Source organism: Ursus arctos, unplaced genomic scaffold (assembly GCF_023065955.2).
Source record: "Ursus arctos isolate Adak ecotype North America unplaced genomic scaffold, UrsArc2.0 scaffold_5, whole genome shotgun sequence".
Classification (NCBI taxonomy): Eukaryota; Metazoa; Chordata; class Mammalia; order Carnivora; family Ursidae; genus Ursus; species Ursus arctos.
In genome coordinates, this window is record NW_026623067.1 from 35505925 (window position 1) to 35532500 (window position 26576).

At 42.6% G+C, this 26576-nt stretch overlaps 1 protein-coding gene across 1 annotated transcript in view; it reads right to left on the reverse strand.

The window, feature by feature from the left end:
• Positions 1–24592, reverse strand: part of KLHL3 (kelch like family member 3) — a 116859-nt gene extending 92267 nt beyond the window's left edge. The window contains exons 1-2 of the mRNA XM_026508046.4: positions 24097–24592; positions 8843–8962 (exon numbers count right to left, since the gene is read on the reverse strand). Coding sequence (XP_026363831.1) covers positions 8843–8962; positions 24097–24152 — 176 coding nt within the window. The 5' untranslated portion in view covers positions 24153–24592. The remainder of the gene's footprint in view (positions 1–8842; positions 8963–24096) is intronic.
• Between the last annotated feature and the right edge of the window lie 1984 nt (positions 24593–26576).

Below are 26576 nucleotides of genomic sequence, written 5' to 3' on the forward strand. Positions count from 1 at the left end.
AAGAAAAAAACAGATAAATTAGACATCAAAATTTACAACTTTTGTGCTTCCACAGACTCCATCAGGATATCAAAAAAGTGAAAAGACAACCCAAACAATGAAAGAAAAAGCTTTGCATATCATATATCGGCTAAGAGGCTTGTATCTGGAAAGTCTAAAGAACTTGAACCCTTTTAATTCAAAAATGGACATATAACCCAATTGAAAAATGGGCAAAGGATCTAATTAGGCATTTCTCCAAATAAGAAATAGAAATGGCCAATGAGCATATGAAAAGATGCTCAACATCATTAATGAGCAGAGAAAAATACAAATCAAAACCACAATGAGATATCGCCTCAGACACTAGGATGGCTATAATCAAAAGCACAAAAAATAACAAGTGTTGACAAGGATATAAAGAAATTGAAACCTTCATACACTGCTGGTAGAAACATAAAGTGGTGCGGTGTTTTGGAAAACAGCCTGGCAGTTCCTCCAAAAGTTAAACATGTAGTTATCATATGACCCCGCCACCAAAAGCTATATACCCAAACGAAATGAAAACATGCATCCACACAAAAATGTGTACATGAATGTTCATAGAGCATTATTCATTACAGCCAGGTGGCTGGCCTCAGATGTGGTATACCCATACAATAAAAAGAAATGAAATACTGAGACATGCTACAACGTGGATGAGCCTGGAAAACATTATCCTGAGAAAGAAGTCATAGAGATTTTTCACAATGGGTCTGCCACCAGAACCCAGGTGTCATGAAAACCACCACTAACCCTAAATCAAATTGGGAAAGGAAAAGACTCCTATCAACATCATCATCATTGGACACGCAGTCAGGCAAATCTACCACTACTGGTCATCTGATATACAAATGTGGTGGGACGGACAAAACAACTATCAAAAAATTTGAGAGAAGGCTGCTGAGATAGGAAAGGGCTCCTTCAAGTATGCCTGGCTCTTGGATAAACTGAAAGCTGAACATGAACACGTGGTATCACCACTGGTATCTTCCTGTGGAAATTCAAGACCAGCAAGTGTTACGTGACCATCACTGATGCCCCAGGACAGAGACTATGAAAAACATGATTAGAGGCATAATTCAGGCTGATTGCTGCCCTAATTGCTGCTGCTACTGTTGGTGAATTTGAAGCGGTTTTCTCCAAGAATGGGCAGACCCGTGAGCATGCCCTTCTTCTGGCTTACACACTGGGTGTAAAAGAACTAATTGTTGGTGTTAACAAAATTGATTCCACTGAGCCACCCTACAGCCAGAAAAGATACAAGGAAATCGTTAATGAAGCACCTACATTAAGAAATTGGCTACAATCCTGACACAGTAGTAGCATTTGTGCCAATTCTGGTTGGAATGGTGACAGCATGCTGGAGCCAAGAGCTAACATGCCTTGGTTCAAGAGATGAAAAGTCACCAGTAAAGATGGGAATGTCAGTGGAACCACACTGCCTGAAGTTCTGGAATGCATTCTGCCACCAACTCATCCAACTGACAAGCCCTTGCATCTGCCTCTTCAGGACATCTACAAAACTGATGGTATTGGTACTGTTCCTGTAGGCCGAGTGGAGACTGGTGTTCTTAAACCTGGCGTGATGGTCACCTTTGCTCCAGTCAATGTTACAAATGAAGTAAAGTCTGTTGAAAAGCAGCATAAAGCTTTGAGTGAGGCTCTTCCTGGGAACAACGTGGGCTTCAACGTCAAGAACATACCTATCAAAGATGTTCATCATGGCAATGTGGCTGGTGACAGCAAAAATGACCCACCAATGGAAGCAGTTGGCTTCACAGCTCAGGTGATTATCCTGAACCATCCAGGCCAGATCAGTGCTGGATATATATCTGTGTGGGATTGTCACACAGCTCACATTGCTTACAAGTTTGCTGAGCTGAAGGAATAGATCACTGTTCTAGATAAAAAGCTGGAAGATGATCCCAAGTACTTGAAAGCTGGTGATGCTGCCATCATTGATATGGTTCCTGGCAAGCCTATGTGTGTTGAGAGCTTCTCTGACTCTCCTCCTCCGGACCATCTTGCTGCGGGTGTCATCAAAGCAGTGGACAAGAAGGCAGCTGGAGCTGGCAAGGTCACGACATCTGCCCAGAAAGCTCAGAAGCCTAAATGAATATTATCCCCAAGACCCACGAGGTCAGTCTTAATCAGTGGTGGAAGAAAGGTCTCAGAACCATTTGTGTCAATTGGCCTTTTAATAGTAAAAGACTGGTTAATGATAACAATGCATCGTAAAACCTTCAGTAGGAAAGGAGAATGTTTTGTGGACCATTTATTGTGTGTGTATGTGTGTGTGTGTGTCAGCTTTAAGTTATACGCAACTAATGAAGTGTTGAACAGTACAACAAAAACTGATGTACTATATGCTGACTGACTGAACATAAGAAAAAAATCAGCTATTAGTTTTTAAAATCAGTATTTTTTTAATGGAAACAATCTGACCAAAAATCTGTCACAGAATTTTGAGAACCACCAAAAGAAAACGAGAGAAAGAAGTCACAAGAGACATATTACATAATTCCAAAATAAGCAAATCTGTAAAGACAGAAAGTAGATTAATGGTGGGGGAATAGAGGGATTACTGCTAAAATATACAAGATTTTTGGGGAGGGGATGATGAAAATCTTCTAAAATCAACTGTGAGTTGCACAACTCTGTGAATATACTAAAAGCCATTAAATTGACACTTTACATGGGTCATATTGTATGGCATATGAATTACATCTTAATAAAGCCATTACCAAAAAAAAGAAAAACAGAAAGCAATGTGCTAAGATGATTCATTACTAATAATACAGGCATAGTGACAGATCATCTTTAAAAAAAAAAAAAAAAGGATGAGGGCAGAGAACTGTTTGTGATGGTTAAAACTGTCAAAATGGGATAGAAGAGGCTGTCTCTCCTTTTCAGGAGTGAACCAGGGTGCTATTCCAAAAAGAACCATATCCCCACTTGCTGGCTGGATGATAAATCAGGAACCAAAAAGCCATTAGGACTCTGCTGCCCAGAAGCAGCTATTGGTCTGACGAGAGCAGAGAGATAAAATGCAAAAGGAAGAGGAAGACTAGGTGGTTACCATGCCAACAGCCCATTCTCTACCATGGAAGTAAAAAGAATAGGAAACTCGTGAATTGTGTGATTCATAAATCGCATAGAACATGTGTGCGTGAACTAAAATAGCTTAAAATCGAGGGAGGAAGATGTGAAAACAGTGCAAGAAATAACCCCAGGTCCCTGGAATATCATTTAACATTTCATTAGCTTAGTCCCTAGATTGCAAGATGCTTTACCAGGCCTTCATCCAAACAAAGTACGCCTCCCTCCAATTCACATTAAACACACCCAGATCAACAAAGTGTCTTCTCAGGCTCCCTTCCTCTCTCTCACCCACCCATTCCACTCTAGTTTTAAAAATTAGCCATATCGGGGCGCCTGGGTGGCACAGAGGTTAAGCGTCTGCCTTCGGCTCAGGGCGTGATCCTAGCGTTCTGGGATCGAGCCCCACATCAGGCTCCTCTGCTATGAGCCTGCTTCTTCCTCTCCCACTCCCCCTGCTTGTGTTCCCTCTCTCTCTGGCTGTCTCTATCTCTGTCAAATAAATAAATAAAATCTTTTTTTAAAAAATTAGCCATATCTTTAATACCTTAGAAATGATGGGTAGTAAGGAGGGTACGTATTGCATGGTGCACTGGGTGTTACACCCAACTAATGAATCATTGAACTTTACATCAAAAACCAGGGATGTACGTAAGGTGACTAACGTAATATAATTTAAAAAATATATTATTATAAAAAAAAGAATTTAAAGCCATAAAATACAGAATTTGATAAAATCTTTAAACACCACAAGAACGCAAGCCTCATTGAAAACAAAACTTTCACTCTCTAACCTACTGCCATATTCCTGCAAATGAGCACAGCGCTTAGGACATCATCATCATTATAATAATAGCTAACAGTTACAGAACATTCACTGCATGCCAGGGCTTCATGACAATATCTAAGGAATAGGTATTACTATCACTAGGCTACATGCTGTTGAAATCAGCAATTCTACTTCTAAGGAATTAATTCTATAGAAATAACTGTGAACGTGTACCAGTATTTAACAACAGTAATATATGTGCTATCACTGTTCTAAGCACTTGACTTACTAATCTTCTTAACAAGCCAGCAGCCCTGGAACTATTATTAGCTTCATTTTTATGGGTGACAAAAGTGAGGCCAGGGACATTCATTACCTTGTACAGGGTCACAGAACTGGACTCCTGAAGCCAAGATTTGAAACCAGGCTGCCTGCCTCCGGGGTCCATACTTGTGACCACTATGCTATATTGCACCCAACACAATTCCTGCAGGTACTATTCACATGAGGGTTTGGAATACCTAGACAGCTAACAACAAGGAACTGTTTTTGAAAAATTAACCAAAAATATAGAAAATCATTCATCCACTTAAAATAACATTGTAGAAGAGTTAGTGACATAGAAAAACTTGTTGAATATAGTGTTAAGAGAAAAAACCTGGTTGAGACATGTTTTAAAGAAAAATATTCTCCCAAGTGTTAACAATGGTAACCACTGGGTATTAAAATTATAGATGACTGTTTGCTCATCCATACTTTCTAAATGTTCTATAATATATTCATTTTCAAAAAAAAGAAAAAAGAAAAATGGAAATTTTTTAAATTAAAAGAAAAATAAAAGGGAAATCTATGCCTAAACCTGCACTAGAGATTTCCTGGCAAAACACACACAGATTGTGCTCCATTTAAAAAAAAAAAGAAAAGAACAAAGGAAGAACGAGAGTGTAATGGTTAATTTTATGTGTCAAATTAACTGAGCTAAGGGATGCCCAAATCCCTGGGAAAAGATAATTTCTGTGGATCTGTGATTTTTAAAAACGATCTCTCTCTAATGTTTTCATATGTAAAATGGGATTTTCCTGTTTTCTTCTAGGAGTGGTGTGGTTTTAGGTGTTACATTTAAGTCTTTAATCCTCTTCAAGCTAACTTCTGTGAGTGGAATAAGGTACAGGTCTAATTAAATTATTTTTCATGTGCCTGTCCAGTTTTCCTAAAACCATTGATTGAAGAGACTACCTTTCTCCATGAAGTATTCCAGCTTCTTTGTCAAATATTAGTTGACATACATGTGTGGGTTTATTTCTGGGCTCTCGGTTCTATTCCTTGGTCGGTGTTTGTACCACACTGTTTTGATTGCTACACTTCATGATATAGTTTGAAATCAGAAAATGTGGTATCTCCAGCTTTGCTCTGCCTTTACAAGACTGCTTTGGCTATTCAGAATCATTTCTTGTTCCATACAATTTTAGAATTTTTTTCTATTTCTGCAAAAAAAAAATGGCATTCTAATTTTGATAGAGGTTGCACGGAATCTATAGATGACTTCAGGTATTATGGACATTTTGATAATATTAATTCTTCTGACCCATAAAACTAGGATATTGTCCATTTATTTTTGCCTTCTTCAAACTCTTTCAACAATGTATACTAGTTTTCAGTGTACAGATCTCTCACCTCCTTGGTTAAATTCCTAAATATGTTATTGTTTTTGATGCTGCTGTCAATTGAATTGTTTTCTTTCCTTTTCAGATAGCTCATTGTTAATGTAGAGAAATGCAAGTGATTTTTATAGGTTGATTTTGTATCCTGCAACTTTACCAAATCTGTTTCTCAGTTCTAACAGTGTTTTGGTGGCATCTTTAGGGTTTTTAATAAACAGGATCACGTTATCTGCAGAGACAATCTTACATCTTCCTTTCTGATATGAGACCTTTTATTCCTTTTTCTTTCTTTTTTTTTTTTTAAAGATTTTATTTATGTATTTGACAGAGAGACAGTCAGTGAGAGAGGGAACACAAGCAGGGGGAGTGGGAGAGGAAGAAGCAGGCTCCCAGTAGAGGAGCCTGACGTGGGGCTCGATCCCAGAACACTGGGATCATGACCTGAGCCAAAGGCAGACACTTAACGACTGAACCACCCAGGCACCCCTTCATTCCTTTTTCTTGACTAACTGCTCTGTGTAGGACTTCCAGTCCGTGAGAATAAGCACCCTTGCCTTTTCCTGACCTCAGAAGAAAAGCTTCCGACCCTTACTATTGAGTATGATGGCAGCTGCAGATTTGTCACATATGGCCTTTAGTATGTTAAGGTATGCCCCTTCTATATCCAATTTTTTGGGAGTTTTCATCATAAAAGGGTACTGAATTTTGTCAAACACTTTCTGCATCTATTGGGAGGATCATACGATTTTTTTCCTTCCCTCTATTAATGTGATGCATCACATTTACTGATTTGCGTATGTTGAACCATCCTTGTACCAGAGAGATGCACGCTACTTGACTACAGTATATGATCCTTTTAACGTACTGTTGAATTCAGTTTCCCAGTATTCTGTTGAGAATTTTTACATCAATATCCATCAGGAATACTGGCCTATAGTTTTCTTATCTGGTAGTGTCCTTATCTGGCTTTGGGATCAGGGTAATGCTGGCCTTGTTAAAATGAGTTTGAGAGTGTTCCCTCCTCTTCAGTTTTTTGGAAGAACTGAGAAGGACTGGCATTAATTCTTTGAATGTTTGGTAGAATTCACCAGTGAAACCATCTGGTCATGGGATTTTTTTTTTTTTAACTGGGAGATTTTTGATTACTGACTCAATCTTCTTAATCATTAGTGGTCTGTTCAGATCTTCTTTTTCTTAATGATTCAGTCTTGGTGGGCTGTGCATTTCAAGGATATTAACCATTTCTTCTAGATTATCCAATTTGTTGGCATACAATTGTTCATAGTGGCCTCATGATCATTTGTATTTCCATGGTATCCGCTGTAATGTCTCCTCTTTCATTTCTAATTTTGAGTCTTCTCTCTGTTTTCCTTGGTTATTCTGACTAAAGTTATACTTATCTTTTCAAAAAACCAATTCTTACTTTCACTGATTTTTTCCTATTGTCTTTCCAGTCTCATTTCATTCATCTCTGCTCTAATCTTTAATATTTCCTTTCTTCTGATAACTTTGGGCTTAGTTTGTTCTTCTTTTTCTAGTTCCTTGAAATGTAAATTTAGGTTGTTTATGTGGAGACCCAGAATCTTACATCAGACAAAAGACACAAGCCATACTGAAGGAACTAAATGAGGAATGTCACTAGTACCTATGGAACACAACACAAATTCTTCAGTGACCAGAGAATTGTACTCATAAGCATGAACATGAGCACTGCCCACTGCCTCAGACAGTTGCAGGTAGAGCTTCTAGGAAATCTGGCAGAACTCCTACTAAAAACTGAGCAGTAGTGCATAAGACAAATTTAATTTAACTTGGTTTTTAATGCCAAAGACTGGGCCCTGCAGAAAAGGGAAATGAGGAAACAAATACAGAACCAGATAGAATTTTTGTTTAAAAGTAGTTCAGGGGCGCCTGGGTAGCACAGTCGTTAAGCATCTGCCTTTGGCTCAGGGCGTGATCCTGGAGTTCTGGGATCGAGCCCCACATCAGGCTCCTCTACTGGGAGCCTGCTTCTTCCTCTCCCACTCCCCCTGCTTGTGTTCCCTGTCTCGCTGGCTGTCTCTCTGTCAAATAAATAAATAAAATCTTAAAAAAAAAAAAAAAGAAAAGTAGTTCAACCCCCTACTCAACAAACACATCTTTAGTTATATGACCTTTTACTTAACACTATTTTCTCTGCCTGGAAGACTTCCCCCTAATCCCACCACTTGTCATTTCTTTGACTCTTACTTGTCTTCCAAGATTTAGCTCAAACATCATCCCCTTTAGAAAGTGTTCTCCAAAGCTGTAGTATGACATACTTGCTTTCATAGTAGCCTTTCAGAAACAAATAATTATTGCAAATCTGTCACCTGACAGGCACCTGATGCATTTCTCCTTCATAACACCTATTCTGTTGTGCAGGAAGATCATTTTCATTGAACTCTTTACATTTTTTACTCATGCCCATCCCAGAGCCTCATCAGTGCCTCTGGGCATCTTTGGTAAATGCCTTAAGGCTCCCATGAATTACCAGATGCTAGAGATCAGAATGATTTAAAAGTTGCCCCTGCCCTCGGAGAGCTCATAAATGACAGAGAAAAGAGGAGAATAACAATTATAGCTCACAGCAGGGTGAAGTATGCTGTAAATAATGCCGTGGGCAAAGGAAGCTTCTGGGTTCTCTAGTAAGGAGGAGATTGGGTGTGCAGCCTTTGTATAGAGAAACATGTTCAGTGTCCTGAATCTGCCTAGCAACAAGCTCACCAAATGTACTTATCGGCCTTTTATAAATAGCCTGCACACCCCCCACTATGAGCTCACAGAGCATGAGCCCATTCGCATTTCATTTCTTTCTTTGCAGAGTTAAATTGCACTGAAGAAGCTAGGTATTCTTCCACTTACGTGCTGTCGTAACAAGCTAAATTCAGACCAAGGAATGAGAGGAGGCCAAAAGAAAATGTGTAGCATCCACAATCTTTAATCTGCAACTACGTAACAGTACTGCGATCATTCTATTATTGGTCTTTGAGCAGCTGGTTTGGTTGGAAACCAAGTTTATGAACAGAGCTGCTACAACCATAAAAAAAAATTATTCCCCTGTGATTAAGGAGTAAAATGAAAGGTGTTAAATAAATAGAAAGGAAAGAGGGCGCTTTCTGAAAGCCATTCTATCTTGCCTGCAGCGTAAAGGGGAAGCCAAGTGAGAGTAGGTGGGGAAGAGTGAGTGGTGTTCTGACTTCTGCTCTCAGTCTTTGATGACGCTCACCCAACAAATTCTTCCCAAAGGGCACAGGCAAAAGAGGAAAAGTACCTCCGCAGTTCATTCATAACCTTGAACGCCTTCCCCATGTGGGCAGAGTTGACAGTGATCGTCCTCTGGTTCTTCTCATCATCCCCAGCCTGAACCGGGGGCTGGGAGCTCGGCTTGATGCTGTGAACAGGAAGGGAGTGGGAGGGTGAAGAGAGGATCACATGTCGGTAAACCCATTCACCCAGCTGCCACAACTCAGTGCAACTGCCCACCCACCAGAAGCATCTTTGTCAGCTTGTTTTCTTCATCACACACCCAGCAGGGAAAGAAATGCCCTGGGTCAGCCACTTCTGCAGGATCTTCCAATGCAACACACATTCCTCTGGTGGAAGCCAGGTCCCTAGTCAGCTTCTACCAGCACTTGTGTGACTTTGTGCAAAGTCCTTATCCTCCACCCACCATGCGCTAAAGGGGTGGGGACGTGGGAGGAGATTAAGTGCTATACCACTCACTTCACAGGGAAATTTGTTCATTCAACAAACATTTAATGGAGCCTACCATGTGCCAGGCACTGTATTTAAATTTAAGGGAAACACAACAACAAACAAGGTATAGACAGCTGCTCTCGCAAAGCTTAGAGCTCAGTGTAGGAGGAAGCCAAGAAAACACCTAAACCTATCTTTTTTTATATTTATTTTTTAATTTAAATTCAATTAATTAACATACAATGTATTATTTGTTTCAACAGTACAGGTCTGTGATTCATCAGTCTTACATAACCTAAACATCCTATCTTAAGTATGATGACTGGACAGGAGGTACAGATGTGCAGAGGACAGGCAACTACTCCAGGGCTGGCAGGATGAGGGGAAACTTCCCAGAAGCTGAGGGAGAGCAGAAATCTCAAGGAAGAGCAAAACGAAGACAGGTAAAAAGGAAGATAGAGAACATCCTGGCAGAGGAAAGAGGAGATACCCAGAGACCTGAAGGAAAAGAGTCAAGGGAGCTCAGTAAAACTAGGAGAGTCTCAGAAGCAAAGGCTACAAGATGGAGCAGGCCTGTAAGCATCATATTAGCAAAGCTAAGGCGTTTGGATTTCCAAGCAACTTCTGAGACAATGAGAAGCCATCAAAAGGAGAGAGAAGTGGGACAGGAAGCAGGTGAACACATCTGTGCTTGAGAAAGACCACACTGGCTGTAGTATGGAGAACAATGGCACAGGAGTGAAAGCTTCTGGGAAACCATAACCCCACAGAATGACAAGGGACTGTCACTGTTATGAAAAAAAGGGCTATCTGTGTAGGCTAAGCGAGCCGGTGGGGACTAGCAAAGGTCATTCATAACCTCAAAGTCTTCTGTACTGAAGACAAAACACTCAAATCCCTATGGGATACAAACTAGATGCCCAACTACTCTTGAGCAATGTGTCTCAGCTTTATGGGGGGTGGAAAAAAATAACAAAAGAATCAACAACAACAACAACAACAAAAAGGATGTTTTTTCCCAAACCAATGAAACTATTCAGCTCCAAGATCAAGTCCAGGACCTTGGAGCTAACAGAACCTTCTCCACTTGTGCAGATTTGGGGACTCGCAGTTCACTGAAACTCTAGTTTAGATAGTTTGCTTTGCCTTTGCCTGGTGTGCCTCTTCCAGGCGACCACCCAGACTTGCAAACTGGATCAAGAAAGGGGCTTCTGTGGTTAAGAGAATGTTCCAGAGACCTGATAATCTCTACAGATCTTACAGTGAAATTTGCAACTACTGGAACATTCAGATACAACCATCAGGGACATCTAGGTGGCTCAGCTGGTTAAGTGTCTGCCTTCAGCTCAGGTCATGATCCCAGGACTCCGGAGATCAAGTCCCGCATAAGGCTCCCTGCTCAGCGGAGAGCCTGCTTCTCCCTCTGCCTGCTGCTGACCCTACTTGTGCTCTTACTCTCTCTCTCTCACAAATAAAATCTTTAAAAACAAAAAAACAAAAAACAAATACAACCAGCATGTAAGACCATAACAGACTCCTTCTTTGGCTTCCTTCCTCACCTTCAGTTCAGCATGCAAATGCAAGGCCACGGTCATCTGAACTTTGCGACTATTCGAATTCTGGGGGCAAGGAAGTTACCTGAGCACAGGAAGATAAATATCAAGAGACGCACAAAAGCAGATGATTAAAATGATATGTTGAAGGAGGTAAAGAAAATCTCAAAAACAGGAGAAGATACGATCAAGGTGAAGGAGCACCCAGTAAAGGTGAAAATTTTCACATGAGAAATTCCATAAGCATTATGTCTTTTAAAGCCCGTGTCTTTCAAAACAGATGAACATATGGGAAAGGGGAAAAAGAAAAAAGGAGAGAGGAAAACAAGTCATAAGAGACTCTTCAAGATAGAGAACAAACTGAGGGTTGACAGAGGGAGGTAGGTGGGGGATGGGACAGACAGGTGATGGGCATTAAGGAGGGCACTTCTTATGATGAGCACTGGGTGTTGTATGTAAGTGACGAATCACTGAATTCTACTCCTGAAACCAAAACTGCACTATATGTACACTACCTAAAATTTAAGTTAAAAAAAAAAAAGTCAGTGTCTTTCCCTACGCCATGGCCAGAAAGATATTAATTTCTATTTTCGACTAAAAGTTTAACATTTTTGCTTTCAATTAATGGCCCTTATTTTATCTGATGTTGATTTTTATGTCATGATGTGAAATCCGATGTAATTTTTTCCCATACATTCCACTTACTGAATACTTATTTTTCCCACTTACCTGTCATGCCACTTTAGATCACATGTCAAAGTTCCAAATACAAGGATCTATTTCTAGACTCCCTAGGCTATTCCATTGGTCAGTTTATCTGTCTCTATACCAGTACCACATTATTTCTGTAACTTCATTATAAGGCTTGATACCTGACAGGGCAAGACCTCAATCCTATTGTTATGCTTCAAATGTGTCTTCACTATCTCAGTTTCTTTACCCTTTCATCCAAACTTTAGTATCAGTTTAAGTTGTATGAAAGACTCATGGGATTTTGATGGAAACCACAGTGAATTTATAAATCAATTAGGATAGAACTGACATCTTTCTGATATGATGTCTTCAGATCCATGAACATGGAATATCTCTCTCCATTTATTTAATCTTCTTTAATGTCAAACCTTTATAAGACCTTATACATATTTGATTAAATTTATTAAGTACTTTAAAATTTTTGTTGCTTTTTTACAATAGCAATGGTGTCTTTTTTGAATTGCATTTTCTGATTGCTACAGTTTATAAAATGCAATTGATTTCTGCAAATTATTATCCAGCCACCTTACCAAATGTTCCTATTTCTTTGTCTGAAGAGTCAATAAGGTGTTCTATGTAAACAATCCTATTAACCTGCATATACTGCCAGAGGGTTTTTTTTCCCTCCTTTCCAATGCTTAGGCCTTTAATTTTTTTTTTTTTTTAAGAAATTTTGGGTTGCTAGGATGGCCACACAATGTTGAACAGAAAGTGTGCTAACAAATATTGTCATCTTTCTGATTTTAAAGATGATGTTTCTAATGTTTGTCCATTGTGCATGTTTGTTGTAGGATTTTTACAGATGACCTTAATCAAATTAAGAAAATTCCCTTGAATTTTATTGTTTAAGTCATAAAGTTATACTGAATTTTATCAAATATTTTTGTGAATCTAATGAGCTGATCATATGGATTTTCCCCTTTATCCTTTTTTTTTTAAAGATTTTATTTATTTATTTGTCAGAGAGATAGAGCACGCGAGCACTAGCAGGGGGAGCAGCAGGTAGAGGGAGAAGCAGGCTCCCCACCGAGCAAGGAGTCTGATGCAGGACTCAATCCCAGGACCCAAGCTGGGATCATGACCTGAGCCAAAAGCAGATGCTTAACTGACTGAGTCATCCAGGTGTCCTTTTCCCTTTAATCTTCTAATGTGGTAAATGATACTAATATATTTTCCAAACTAAACCATACTTGCATTTCTGGTATAAATCTAGAAACTGTAAAAAGACTTCACAAATATTCATTATAAATGCTGTCTTCAAATTGTAGAGAGACTTAAAAGCCAAGGGAAAAAATATGTAATTTGGTATTGATCAGAAAACCACTGAAGGTTTTTGACAGGGAACTAATGAGAGCTCCTAGAAGCCCAGTGAACAGACATTATTAGTTCTGTTTCACATAGATGGAATAGGGCCATTTTGGAAGTAGTGACAACAATCTCCAGTGTGATGAGTGCACAGGAAGTCTTGCTCTTCTTGTGTTGCTCTTTGTACTTTCTGGCCTGTCAAAATGGTCCAAACATGGTGTAGCCCTGTTAATACAATGTTGTGTTTACCAAAAGGTCTCAAACACAGATTGCCTATTCAAAGGATTAAAGTTCAACAAAAAGCAATTCATACCAAAGCCAGCCTGACCATTAGGCTGGTTAGAGAATGGACGTCTGGTCTTCCCGCTATATCCAGAGCCCTTTCCACCTTTGATATAGGGGCAAGGGTTGACATCAGAAAGATCCTAAGGTCTCTTTCTTCCCCTGCTCTGCACCTCTGTGATAACACGAGAAGTCTGGAGTAGACTCTGGATCTCTGGTTTTTTAAAGGTACAAGCTTCTTGGCAACCCACTGACCTTCCAGGGAGCAGGAAAGTGAAGAAAGAGAGGGGCTGACTACTCAGAGATGTTAAGAATCTTAACAAAGGAGCATTCGTTTGTGCTGAGATGTCCAGAGTTTCAGTGACTCTTAAGCTAAATCATATCTAAAGATGATTCAAATGCATCAGCAACAATAGGTGAGGCAAGAAAGTATGGGCCAGGCAGAATCCTTATTCTTTCCTATAGAATTATACAGTAGTGGTCATCAAAGCCATTTTCCACTTAAGCTGCAGCAGAATCAGACTAGTCAACTTTGTCAGACCACCATAAATCTGGCTTAATAATTTAATTAATTTTATATACTGTCCTGTTATTATTAAACATACTTACATGAACCACCACTGGTGCCATAGTCAACACAGAAAGTGAGTAATTCCTCTAGCCCAGCAAGTAAAAAGGCCAACAAACCCTTCAAAAGCCCACAGCAAGAGAGTATTACAAGGTGGCCCAGACTTATTTCACATTCTCACTGACGTCCTTCAAGAAGTCATACATATAAGATAGTCAAGACTCATAGTCTTAAGACGGATTAACACAGGGGCACCTGGGTGCCCCAGATGGTTAAGCATCCGACTCTTGATTTCAACTCAGGTCATGATCTCAGGGTGGTGAGATCAATCCCTGCATCAGGCTCTGTGCTCAGCAGGGAGTCTGGTTGGGATTCTCCTTCTCCCTCTTGCCCCTCCCCACCCACCTGCCCACATGCTCTCTCTCTCAAATGAATAAGTAAATCTTTTTAAAAATATATTAAAAAGAAGGATGAACACAGCTAGCCCTTCCTTCCTGGGCTCTCCAATTCTCTTTTCCCTTAGACTAGCCTATGACGGTGCCTCTCCCCTCTGTCCTACTACGGTGGCTGTCCCCCATTCTAGATGCCCTCCCTGCAAGTGCTTCCTGCACACCACTGCAAAAATCAATCCCTAAAAGGTCATTCTGACCACATCGTTCAGCTTTCCCCTGCCCACAGGTCTCTTAAGGGGCCATGAAGATTACAAGCTAGAAGCTCACTTAGACCCCTGCTTCCATTTGTTCTACCTATTGGGTGTCCATGTAGGATTTCCTTTTAAAGGACGATACAGCTAAAAAACTGAAACATCATCAGCCTACGGGATAAAGTCATGATTATCTTGCTTAGCATTCAAGGTCCTCCTTGGCCTGGACTAAATCTAAATCCTACCCCTATCTCTCACTCAAATATTTACTGAGTACCCATTTTCTACTGCGGATGAATTATCTACTATAGGCAGATTCCGTCTCCCTTCTCTTCTGTCACAGTCTATCTGTTCTCCAGGATCAGTTAAGCTTTGCCTCTTCTATGAAGTCCTCTGAATCCTTTGGTCCTAAGTGATGTCTGTCTTCCCTAAATTCTTCAAGTACATCTGTCCTATAACTCAACCAGCATACAGAATACTGCCCTGTATTTGATTATGTTTTCATGGTACCTATCTAACAACCCACTCCTCTCACACTAGATTCGACATACCTGGTGGGCAAGGAACATGGATCCAAGGACCCTTTAGGGCTATGCCCATAGCAGGCCCTCATTACATATTTGTCATCAATGAACTCTGACCTGAAAACCATTTGCTTGTCCTTACAAGTGATGAACGGTAGAGCAGAGTGGAAGAGTCTGCCCCAACCAGTGGCTCCAAGGCTAACAATTTAAAAAAGCAAAAGTGGGGTCAGTTTTCAGAGTTAAACTATAAGTCAATACACATAAAATATTAATTACAGAAGTTATAAATAAAAATATCTAAGTTCTAAATAATGGGCCTTCTCAGCACACCACCTCCCACAGCCTTTTCTCCTGCCCTCCCTTGTCCTCTACCATCCAGATCTACACACCCAACGTCTGCCTGACTCCCTCACATTTTGCACAGTAACTCATACTCACAGTAACCCGTACCTATCCAAAACTAAGACTCTCCACCCTCCCTATTCTTCCTCAAGGCTACTCTTCTTTCTGTACTATCTCAGAGGCAAAACCAACCATCCACTCCCCTGTCCAAGGCAGAAACTGAGATATCATACTTGATATCCTCTTCCCTCTCTCTTTCTCGCCCCCCACGTACAGCCCCAAGTGCTCCTTTAATCTATCTCCACTCCATTCCCTTCTCAAGTCACTGCTACCACAACATCAACCCAGGCCATCATGATCCCTTGGCTGTCTTACTAAGATAACCTGCTCCCTGACTCCACAATGACCTTTACAGAATGTCAGTGTGAGCAAGGGATGTTGTACGTGAAACCTCTCACTGGTTCCTCATTGCATTCAGAATGAATCTCAGAGATCTAGCACGGCCCTTCAGAACTCTATCACTGCCCTGAAGACTTCTTACTACCATACTACTAAAATACTTGCACCTGCCTAAATATACCAGGCTCCTTTGCCCTACCCTACTCATTCTTATTCTTACCAGCACTTCAAGCCTCTTGCTGCACGTCTTCCCTATCATCCTTCACTACCCACTAGATTAATTTCCCTTCTGTGTCCCCACAGTACTCAGTGCTTCCCTCCATGTAATAGTGTAATTACCTCTTGATTTTCTGTCTCTATCACACAGCGCATGCTGGGACGTGTTTAACAGTTAGTTGCAAGGAAGCGAGCCCTGATTTGTAACATTTGCCAATTTCTATGGTGTCAATACTCCCATCGTGGCAGATTTCAAGCCACCAACATGATGCTACTGAACATGTGGAGTTGGAAAAAGATGTGTAACAGCACACCATTATACCACTGTACCGTATTTCCATTACAGAGACACAAGAGACATAATCTAAAAGGTACAGACCCTAGTAAAAAACTAGGAAGAGATGAGCTTGAGGTATTCGTTATACTTGTTTATAATTTATTCTTAAGTTATATAATTTATTTTTAATAAGTGCTATACTTCATAGAATGACTCAAAGAATTCCTGACAATTTAACAAGCAGCTCTTGCAAATGGATGAATGCTGGCTCCTGCACACCACTGCCAACCCTAGAATTTGTGCTCCATGAGAACCAGGATGGTGTCTTATTTCCCTCTGTATTCTGAGCCTCTGGCACATGGCAGGTGCTCAATAAGTAATCACTGAGTAAATGATTGGATAGGTAAGTAAATAAGGTATAACTACCACTATTCCAATCTTTCCTCACTTCTCCTCATTAAAATAATTATGGCTTTGTCCCTCTCAACTTCCCATCTTTGTACCCCCATAGAAGGGGGTGGGGTTCTTTCTTAGTGCATTGGTGATACGGAATAAAGAGGATGAAGGGAGAGAGAAAGGCATCATCAACCAGAGAAGAGGTAAGAAAGCAAGAAGGGTTTTCACCTACTGTATCAGTTTTTAGGCTCTTTCCATTGCTGAGGAAAATTCATGCAAAGAATAGAAAAGAGAGGACACTTCTATAGACAGCATGTCGGCAGGGCAGGAGATGGAAAAGCCTCTGAGCCTGTCAAATGTGCAGGGAGTCTGGGGGATCTGCCAAGTGAGGAGCTCCAGAGGATCCAGGGTATGAGAGAGTGTGGAGGAGAAGAAAGGGGAGACCGAGAAATGCTGCTGAGTTGAGCATTAGAACTGCATCCCCTCTCAAAGTCTTCAAGAGATGCAAAGGAAGGTCAGAGAGTGTGGGCTGACGCTGGGCCACATAAGAACATTCCAAGCACATTATGTTCAAGCTACAGAAAAGAGAGAAAAAAGAGAGGCAAAGTCACCTAAAAAAGTCAAAAGAGCTCTGAGTCAGTCAGACTATGTCAAATCGCTAAAATCCCCCAACAAAGAAAGTGGCGTTTAGAAAGGGAAACTGAAAAACAAGAATCAGACAGAGAAAGCCCCTTGTTCAGCTCATCGAACACTATCTAGGAAAGAAATGATTTAATCATTATGGTCTGACCTGGTTCAGCCTCAGGTCGGATCCGTGTTGTAAAGCGCGAAACCTGTAAACATTCAAATGCCATAACTCGGTCCCTAGCTCGCTATGCAGCCTTTAATCAATTAGGTCTTCCTTCAGGAAGGAAGCAAGGAAGCCGTAGCAGGCCCTCAGGAACATCCTGACAGTAGTCGCCTTCACTGCAAATTAATAAAGTACCACTCTAACGGTTGTACTTTCAGTTCTCATGAAGAGTTCATCAGCGTGACTCTGCTTCTCCAAGTCTGGGCAGCAGTGGGACAGTGCCTAGCAGCATTTCTGGACCTACAGGGCTCGGGGCCAACTACAGATCTAGCAGGTATCCCAATCCTAAAGTTCAAGGCCAAAACGACCAAATTTAAATTTCTACCTCTGGGCTAATAAAGGACCTGTCACTTGAAGGCGTCCAGGCAGCAGGATTTAGGACTAGACGGTGCAGTCCTGTCCTCAAGAACCACCACCTACACACAGGCCGCTATAAAGCCCCATTATTCTCCATACGCTTTCAGTGGTGCCGCCTCTGTTCACGGCATCAGCCTGAGCCCCAGCAACAGCCCACATGGACACACGGAAGATGTGCACTATAAGCTATAGCTCCTGGCTAACAGTTAGTAACAGCATTTACTGAAAACTGATAATATGGTAAAGCACTTTGCCTCCCTGATCTCATTTTATCTTCAGAACAGCCCTTGGGGCTCCTGGGTGGCTCCGTCAGTTAAGCGTCGGCCTTTGGCTCAGGTCATGATTCCAGGGTCCTGGGATTGAGTCCGGCATCGGGCTCCTTGCTCAGTGGGAAGCCTGCTTCTCCCTCTCCCTCTGCTGCTGCTCCCCCTGCTTGTGCTGTCAAATAAATAAATAGAATCTTAAAAAAAAAAAAAAAAGAGGGAGGGAGGGAGGAAGAAAGAAGGAAAAGAAAAGAAGAGCCCTATTATCTACTTAAGCACTGAGATAAAACTTGTCTCAAAGTCCCACGTAACTACTAAGTGGAGAACTGACACTCAAACCCAGGTCTTTTCAACTGCAGGGCCTATGCCCTTAACAGCAATGTTCAATGCTCACTGACTTGGGACAATGTCGGCGACCTATCTGGCCGAGGGAGCTCAAGCCTTACAGCCACTCTCTGAGGTTCTTCACTGGGCAGCCCAACCAGGCCAAAGGAAAAGGACTGAACCCTGTAGGACCTGTGACATAGCACTACTTCACTCCACTGACTGGGGGGTGGGGGGGATCTGCGGTGTGTAGTAGAGTTGATATTATTAAAGGTAGTGAACTTGGAGTCTTCACATAAGCCCATCGTGATTCGCCAAAGCTGGCAAGCAGCGGCTGCCATTCTTACGATGTGCTCCTTGCTAAACCAGCTCAAGAATAGGTATGTTGCTAATCACATTCCTAAGAGCCCAATTCATAGGCAGTTTCCCTCAAAACCCAGGGTGGGGGTGGTAGTACAGGGCAGTGGGGGTGGTGTTTCTTACATGGGCTGCATAAAAATGTGAAACACAAGAGAAACACTTGTGTTCAGACAGAATGAGACGAAGAGAGAGGAAGACTAAAAGAGAAAAACACCCCTTGTCAGGTGGTATTTCGGGAGCCAAGCTTCTACCCGGGTTGAAGAGGACAGCTGAGCTCTTCCACGCATGTGGTTTTGATAGAGGCTGTGACAGACTACCGTAAGTTAAAAAGAAAAGTCCAGGAGAGTTGTGTTCGGAGTTTGAAAATCCTCATAAATGATAAAAAGCTACAGATTTCCAGCTTAAGAACAACAGAACTTATTTAACGGGAAAAAGTCTAAGAATAAAGCATGTTCAAGTTATTTTTTATTACCGTTTATTAATGCTCTTTTCAATCTAACCTAGTTTTAGGGTTCATCCAGCAACTGAAAAGAATTAGGTCACTTCTACAATGGCAAATTTCATCAAATAAAGCACTCGCTTTAGAAAACTTACCCCAAAATATTCTTGCCTGCCTCTGTCGGAACAATCTAAAACGTAGCAAGCAAAATCCTGAAAACCCAAATCTGGGTATGGGGAAATCAAGTGCCTTCACTGACTTTGTTTTTTGCAGTTAAAAACCTTACTTCGCCAGTAAATATTCCCAAAATCGAAAATTTGGTTTCAATTACCATGGTTGAAATGCACATCTGCTTCAGGCAGCAGTGATGCCCAAAAATGTCTACAAAAGTTTCTATCCATGACTACTAGGGATGGAAGAGTACTCAAGGACATACCATGGGAAGAGAGAAAAGGCAAGAGCGCTCGATACTGGCTCTTCCCAGGGTCTTGCTAGCATTTTACCCGGCAATGCAAAACTCAGCATTTAGAGAATATCAGCTAAGTCATGTCTTCTCAAGAAATATGATCTTTCTGTTCATTGATCAAAGGTGGAAAAAAACCCTACTGGCTCTGAAGCTCCCTGAGGTCCAGAACAAGTTTTCCTTGTTCTGGATGAGCCATTCTCCTGAGAACTGCTTCCACCAAATCATGTCATAGTGCTGGGAACATGCTGCCCCTCTCAAGCAGGTGCACCCCATTGCTTCTGATGGAGAAAACCACAATTTTAAGAAAAATGGACAACTAACTTCCCATTTTTATGATGTTTCTTCCCAAAGCTGTTGTTCTCTGCAAATCTTGCTGGTATGCCAGACACTGTGCCTGGAAAAAATATTTTTTTTTAAGATTTTATTTTTAGGAGTAATCTCTACACCCAATGTGAGGCTCAAACTCATAACCCCGAGATCAAGAGTTGCATGCTCTACCAACAGAGCCAGCCAGGTGCCCCTGGAAAAAATTTTTTTAAATTGTGGCAATATATATAACATGACATTTTCCATCTTAACCACTTTTAAGGGTATAGTTCAGTGGCATTAGTTGTTGTGCAACTATCACCACCATCCATCTCTGGAATATAAATAAGGCAGCTCAGCCCACAAGGCTGATTTCCAGAACCAAAATAAAATCCTAATGGCAGGAGCAATCGCCATTTTCACTGTCTATCTGTTTTCCAAACACACAGGCCCATACACACACACAATTCATCAATGGAGTAGCTGAGAGCCAGAGACCCTTTTCCTTCACAAAACAGAAGGCACAGTCGTCTTCCTCTGACTGATGAAGAAACACTGATTCTTCACAAAGGGAGATGGCAATCTTGGCATCAGCAGGGTCTTTAGAGAGCTGGACAACTTGGGGGATACAGCAAAGGTAAGTGCAAATTCATAGGTTCTTCTTGAGATTTTTGTCTGAACAAAAGCATATCTGGTTTGTGATTCCAAACCACTACAGCATCCAGATGCCTCAGGATGTCTATAAAAAGGAGAATTAAGGTAGGTCTTGGGGAAACCTAGCAGAGGAAATGGCAAGCCCCGTGTGGTATCTCACTATGAGGACATGGATGGTTCAGGTAGAAGCAAGAGAATGGGCCTGGTAAGCTGTCCCCAGTTTTCTCATGGGAAAAGCCCCACATAGTCTGCTTCAGATGATAAATATAGAAAGTCCTTAAAATAAGCATCAGTTAGAATCCCAGCACGAGTCATGGGGTACAACAGGGCAACAGATGAACACCAAAGATAATAAGTACCGTTTACCTAGTACTTAGTCCGTGCCACAAAAATTTTATTAGATGCTTTCCATGTATTACCTCATTTGATCGTGACAACAACTCCATGAGGTACAGGTAGTATTATTACTTTTTATACCAAAAAGAAAAATTATTTGTGAAAAAAAAAGCAACACACTCAAGGTCACATGGTTTATGAAGCAGATTCACCGCCAGGTGTATGTTACTCTAAATCCCATGCTTTCGATTAATAGCCTTTTAAGGGAGAAGTTATTTTCACACCCTCGTGGCAAAGAAAGAAAATTGTTCATTAAAAATCTCTTGGCCGAGGGGTGCCTGGGTGGCGCAGTCATTAAGCGTCTGCCTTCAGCTCAGGGCGTGATCCTGGAGTTCTGGGATCGAGCCCCATATCGGGCTTCTCCACTAGGAGCCTGCTTCTTCCTCTCCTGCTCCCCCTGCTTGTGTTCCCTCTCTCGCTGTCTGGCTCTCTCTGTCAAATAAATAAATAAAATCTTTAAAAAAAAAAAAAATCTCTCGGCCGAAAAATTTTAAAGCTTAAAAAAACAGCCCCACCGAAGCTTCAGCAGGCTAAGTGTGGAACGAGCACAGGTTCAGGATTCCTCCAGTCACTGGAGGCCTGACATGTGATCCCAGACCAGTCACTCCACTCCAGCTTCTCGGGCCCTGGGTTTCCCAGGGAACTTGTAAAACAAGGCCACTTCCCCTGTTCTCCGCCTACAAAGCATTCCACCGGGTCAATGACCCGTGCTGAGATAATAAGGCCGATAGCCAGAGATGAACCTATTGGCCAAAGGTTTCAAACTCATTCTCTCACCAACTTGCTTCTTAGTTATCAGACTTTCCCGCAAAAGTTATCAATCAGCTAATTGCCAAATAATTATGCAGCACCTACTACGCATGCAGCTGCACAGCAATGAGTGAGGAGTATTCAGAGGTCCAGGCACCGTCCTTAGCCTTGAGGACCTGTCTCTGAGTCTGGGGACTTGTAAGATACACGAAACAAAAGCAGAAAAACATCTGCGGGGGTGGGGGGGGGGGAGATGATTCAGGATCCAACTATGGATACAAACTGGAGAGACTAGAATTCAGAAGAACATCACCTCAAACTAGAAAAGCTGAGGTTATCAACACAAAGTAGGGTTTTAAAAAACAGCCTTGTTAGATGGATAACTTGTAGAAAAGAAACAGGGAAAGGCATTCCAGGTAAAAAGGAACGCCAGGAGCAAAGGATCTGGGACCGGATGGAGTAGTATACAGGATGTGTGGTCACAAAAGAGACCAAAACATTGCTCGGTGGGGGAATGGGTGAGCAGAGGGGATGCAGACATGCAGACGGGGCCAGATTGCAGAAGACATGAATGCCTGACATGGTAAGCTGGGAACAAAAGGTAGTGAGGTGGGTGACGTGGTGAACACTGGAAGCTGCTCGGTTTGGATTTCTTGCCTACTCACTGCCCCTGGTAGGGGAAAAACAAAATCCAGGGGTCATAAAGGCCAGGATATCAGCCATCCCAGCAGAAAGGCACCAGAGTGTCGAAGAACAAGAGATCTCCTAGAGGGCAAAGGTTCGTTACATTTCTGAAAAGACAACAGGAACACAGTAGATACCCCAAAATGCTCAGGAAGCAATACTTGGATCTGCTGCTGCTCGACTCACAAGGACCTTTCAGGCCCGACATGCCACCAGTCAAGCAAATCGGCCTGATCCAAAATCTCTAAACCGCCATTGACATCACCCCTGCCCTTCCGCTAGCTATCAGACCAACAGAAGGTGAGGACACTACCCACCTCTGCGCCCAGCCTAGGAGACAGGCCTCCAGACGCTCTGCTGCCCAGCAGGCCACATGCAGTCCAACATCTAAGCTCCTGTTGCAGAAAGCACTGAGGCAGAAGCTGCATCAGCAGCACACTCCGACTAAAAGTCCCAGACTCTTCCTGTGGGAGTCACAGCAAGAAACACAGTCTCTGGGGCCTCTTCAGACAGGAAGACACCCAACCACCACGCCAATTCTAACAGGGTCTAGAGAGGTTTAATGGCATCACCCTGCCCCATGAGATGCAGACGTCGGGACCGTGTGTGCAGAGGAAAATGTTTATTGAGGTCCTCTCCAGTGTGAGTTAGGTGAACGGGTTATCATTTCACCAGCCAGCTATCATCTGCATCAAACCGGCAACTCAGAGCGGCAGCTCTCCCCTCGGTGGTGCACCGCCACACCTGACCCCTCCCTGCCTAATGCCTCCTGCCATTGCCCCACCTCAAGGAAAATGGCAAGCCTTATTCTCTACCAGCCGCAGACCCACAGAATGAAGAGGCTGACACAACACGAGGAGACGTTTTAGCACAGAGGAATGGCTGGCCCCCACACCGCATCGAGCACCTCCAAAATAAAAGAATCAGGTCCTCAGATAATAGTTTAAAATGTCCATGCACGTGCCTGCCAGAAAATAAACTCCTGCTAGTTAGATCCAGCTCAGCAGAAGTACTCAAATTCTCTTCTGTGGATTTCCTATTTCATAAGGAATCCCTGATAGAAAGAGCAAGAGTTTCTCTAAAGCACATACATTCCAGTATCATTCATAAACTTTTCAATGAAAATGAAAGTCAGTTCAGAGCAAGTGTCATCTGAATGTGTTTCTCTCCTTCTTATTTGAACTTGTGTGTGTATACAGGCACACACACATACACACATACACACACGCACACACATCCTTTTAGGATAGACATGAGCATGGCACACTTAAGATTTGAGCACTTCGGTGTGAAAATGTAAGGAGTCCATGCCAGGCCAGCCCTGCTGTGACATCAGAAACCCCCCACCAAAGAAAAACCACCCCCGGAAAGTACCCAAGAAAGGGAAACGCCTCCTTGAAACAGCCTGAGAAAGGCAATCCTGATTCAGCCCATGCTAAAACTATCCCCATACACCAGCCAGGAAGTCCTTCTTTCAGGGGGGCTCCACTGCCCAGCAAACCCAGACCTGCCTTTGCGGACGCCAGATCTCTGGAAAAGGGGGCTTCCCTGCTCTGACTCTGCCGCCTACTGGGATCCATCAGTGGCCAGGTCTTCCGACCCTGCCTCGCCAATGCAGATACAAAAGCTGGTAGCTGCACCACAAGCACACGTTCACACACACACACACACGCACACACACACACACACAAACCCCACAACACACACTTAATACATACATACCTTTCACCCTCCATTGTGCGAGGCCCAGCCGGGGTGGCAGCCGCTGAACTGTGCATGCACCCGGAGATCCTAGCTCTGCTCTCCGTTCTCCCAGCCAACCAGCAGGAGATCTGATCAGCAACAGTGATTCAGCATGGCTGCAAATGAAGCCTCCTCCCTCTCGATCCTCCTTCCTCTGACTTACTCCCAGCAGCTTCTACCGCAGAAGCAGCAGCAGCAGAAAATGTCTTACCCAGAGCTCCCTGCAGCCCTTTCAGCTGCTAAAAGCAGCAACCCACTTGCTCCCCCTCCCCCGCAGGCTTGCTGCTCTTCTGTCTCCTAGGAACAGCGCAGCTCCAGCGACCCAAGCGCGGTGCCACCTTTCCAGCTGCCTCCACATCTGCCCGGGCATCCCCAGCTCAGGCGACCAGCCCACCCCAGGGGCTCCCGCCTCCTGCGCCTACACTGCAAAGGCTCAGGCAGTTCCTCACTAGTCCAAGAAATACTGGCCCCCGCCCCTGCCCCAGCCCCCATAGGCTACAAGTCCGGCAGCCGGGCCAGATTGCTGGAATGAGGAGGCCCCTCTGTGGCTTGTGGTGGAGTTTATCCACCTGGGGAAATTGGCTTGTAGGTCACAGCTCACGTTCCAATTCCTCCTCACAAAATCTACAGTAGCTCTGAGAGTCTGACAGATGGAGAGAAGTTAAGGGAAAAGAGCCTGATAGAACTGAAAATGCTGAGAGAAATTTTATAAAGAGAACAGGAGACAGAGGTGAAACTGAAACAAACCCTCTTTTGCCTCAAGGGGCCAAAGACTATTGCAGTAAAGCCATCACAATGAGTACTGCCCACATTGCTTGCTTTCCCTATGCCGTACTGAAAGACCACAAATTTCATAGCACAACCCTAAAATATCTTCCTAAAGCAGTGAAATTTAACTTCAGCTGTGGCTCCAACTAGTAAGTCTCCCTCTGAATCTCCGTCTCTAGCCAAAGATCTCTCGTACCCTGTAATCTCCAGGTGCTGAGCCTCAATTTCGACTTACCGAACTCTAAAACATCATCTTGGGAAGGCACAAGGCCAATCTGTGTCTCCTAGCCATAGCCAAGACGCTTAGAGGAAACTGAAAAAATCAGCCCCTGGTGACTGGTTAGCCACAGAAATGGGTTCAGCTGCTTCCTTAATGCCTCAAAAATCACACATGAGCATCTCTATTCTCAAACCATCGTGTCACACCTGGGCTTTTCAGGATCTGAACTACCACTGGCTAGCTGAATGACTTTCAGCAAGTCTTCTCCCTACTCTGAACTTCAGCCCTTCACCCATAACACAGGATCAGTCCAGACAGAGTCCCTTTCAGCTCTAAAAATCACATGACTCTGAAAATGTCTTAAATGCTCCATTTTTTTTGTTCATCTGTAAGAATGCTTAAGAAGAAGTTTTTACTGGCCTCTAATACTTTGTAGGGGGCTTCAGGGAGGATAACATAATGTATGTGAAAGTAGAAAAGATGATCATTAAATCTATGATTGTTATAATTTGGACCTGTCAAATTTCTTCACAAAACCTTGAAACAGTGGAACAGAGGGTGGAGGGACACTGAGGTCACAGAAACTAGGAGTCACTTAAATTTTATACAGCCTCCTGAACTCAAACTGGTAGGGTGCTATTCTCAAAGATTACCTCCCACGGACACCTCAGGGTCCTCTGAGATAGGGACACTACCCAAACTCTCTCAAAAACCCAGAGGCCTGGGTTATTTTATTTACATCCTCCAGTCCCGGATCACCACTTCTTCTCTAGAACAATACCCCTCGTATCTTTCTCCCTCTGTCCCTTCCTCCTCTAATCAGCCTTGTGGCTTTGCTCCAGATATTTCCTCTTGAGGTGAATCACAGGGACCAGGAGAAGCTGAACACCACAAATAAGGAAACTGAATCCCAGAATCCACGCCAAAGTGTAGGCATCCACCAGGAAGACAACTGGGTGATTCATAAAAGGGACATAAGAATAAGATAAGTCTCTCTTTTATAACTTTATACCCTCCTTCACCACTTCACCATACAGGAAAGGGGGGAAATGTCACATCTAACAAACCAGAGAGAAAAGAAAAAGAAGGTCAGAAAAGGAAATACTTAAGGCTGAGGATATACAGATTTTATTTGACAGCCAGTATAAAAATTTTATAGCATTTCCTTCACAACCTACTTCGTTGTGCTAACTAATGTCACTACAATGTCTGTGCTGAAGCCATACTACTACCACCTACACACTTTATCAACCACTCACTTGATCCACAGAGGTACACGGAAGAGAGAACACTCAGAGAACGTCATCTAGGAAAACCAGGGGCAGAACCAAGTCAAGAATCAACGTCTCCAGATTCCTCACACAAAGTTCCCACCCTAATCTTCTCTAATTTCAGAGCTACATTTTACATTTTCTACTTCATTATCCAAATGTTCTCTGGGCCACAGCCTGAACATATTTGCTTTAGGCTA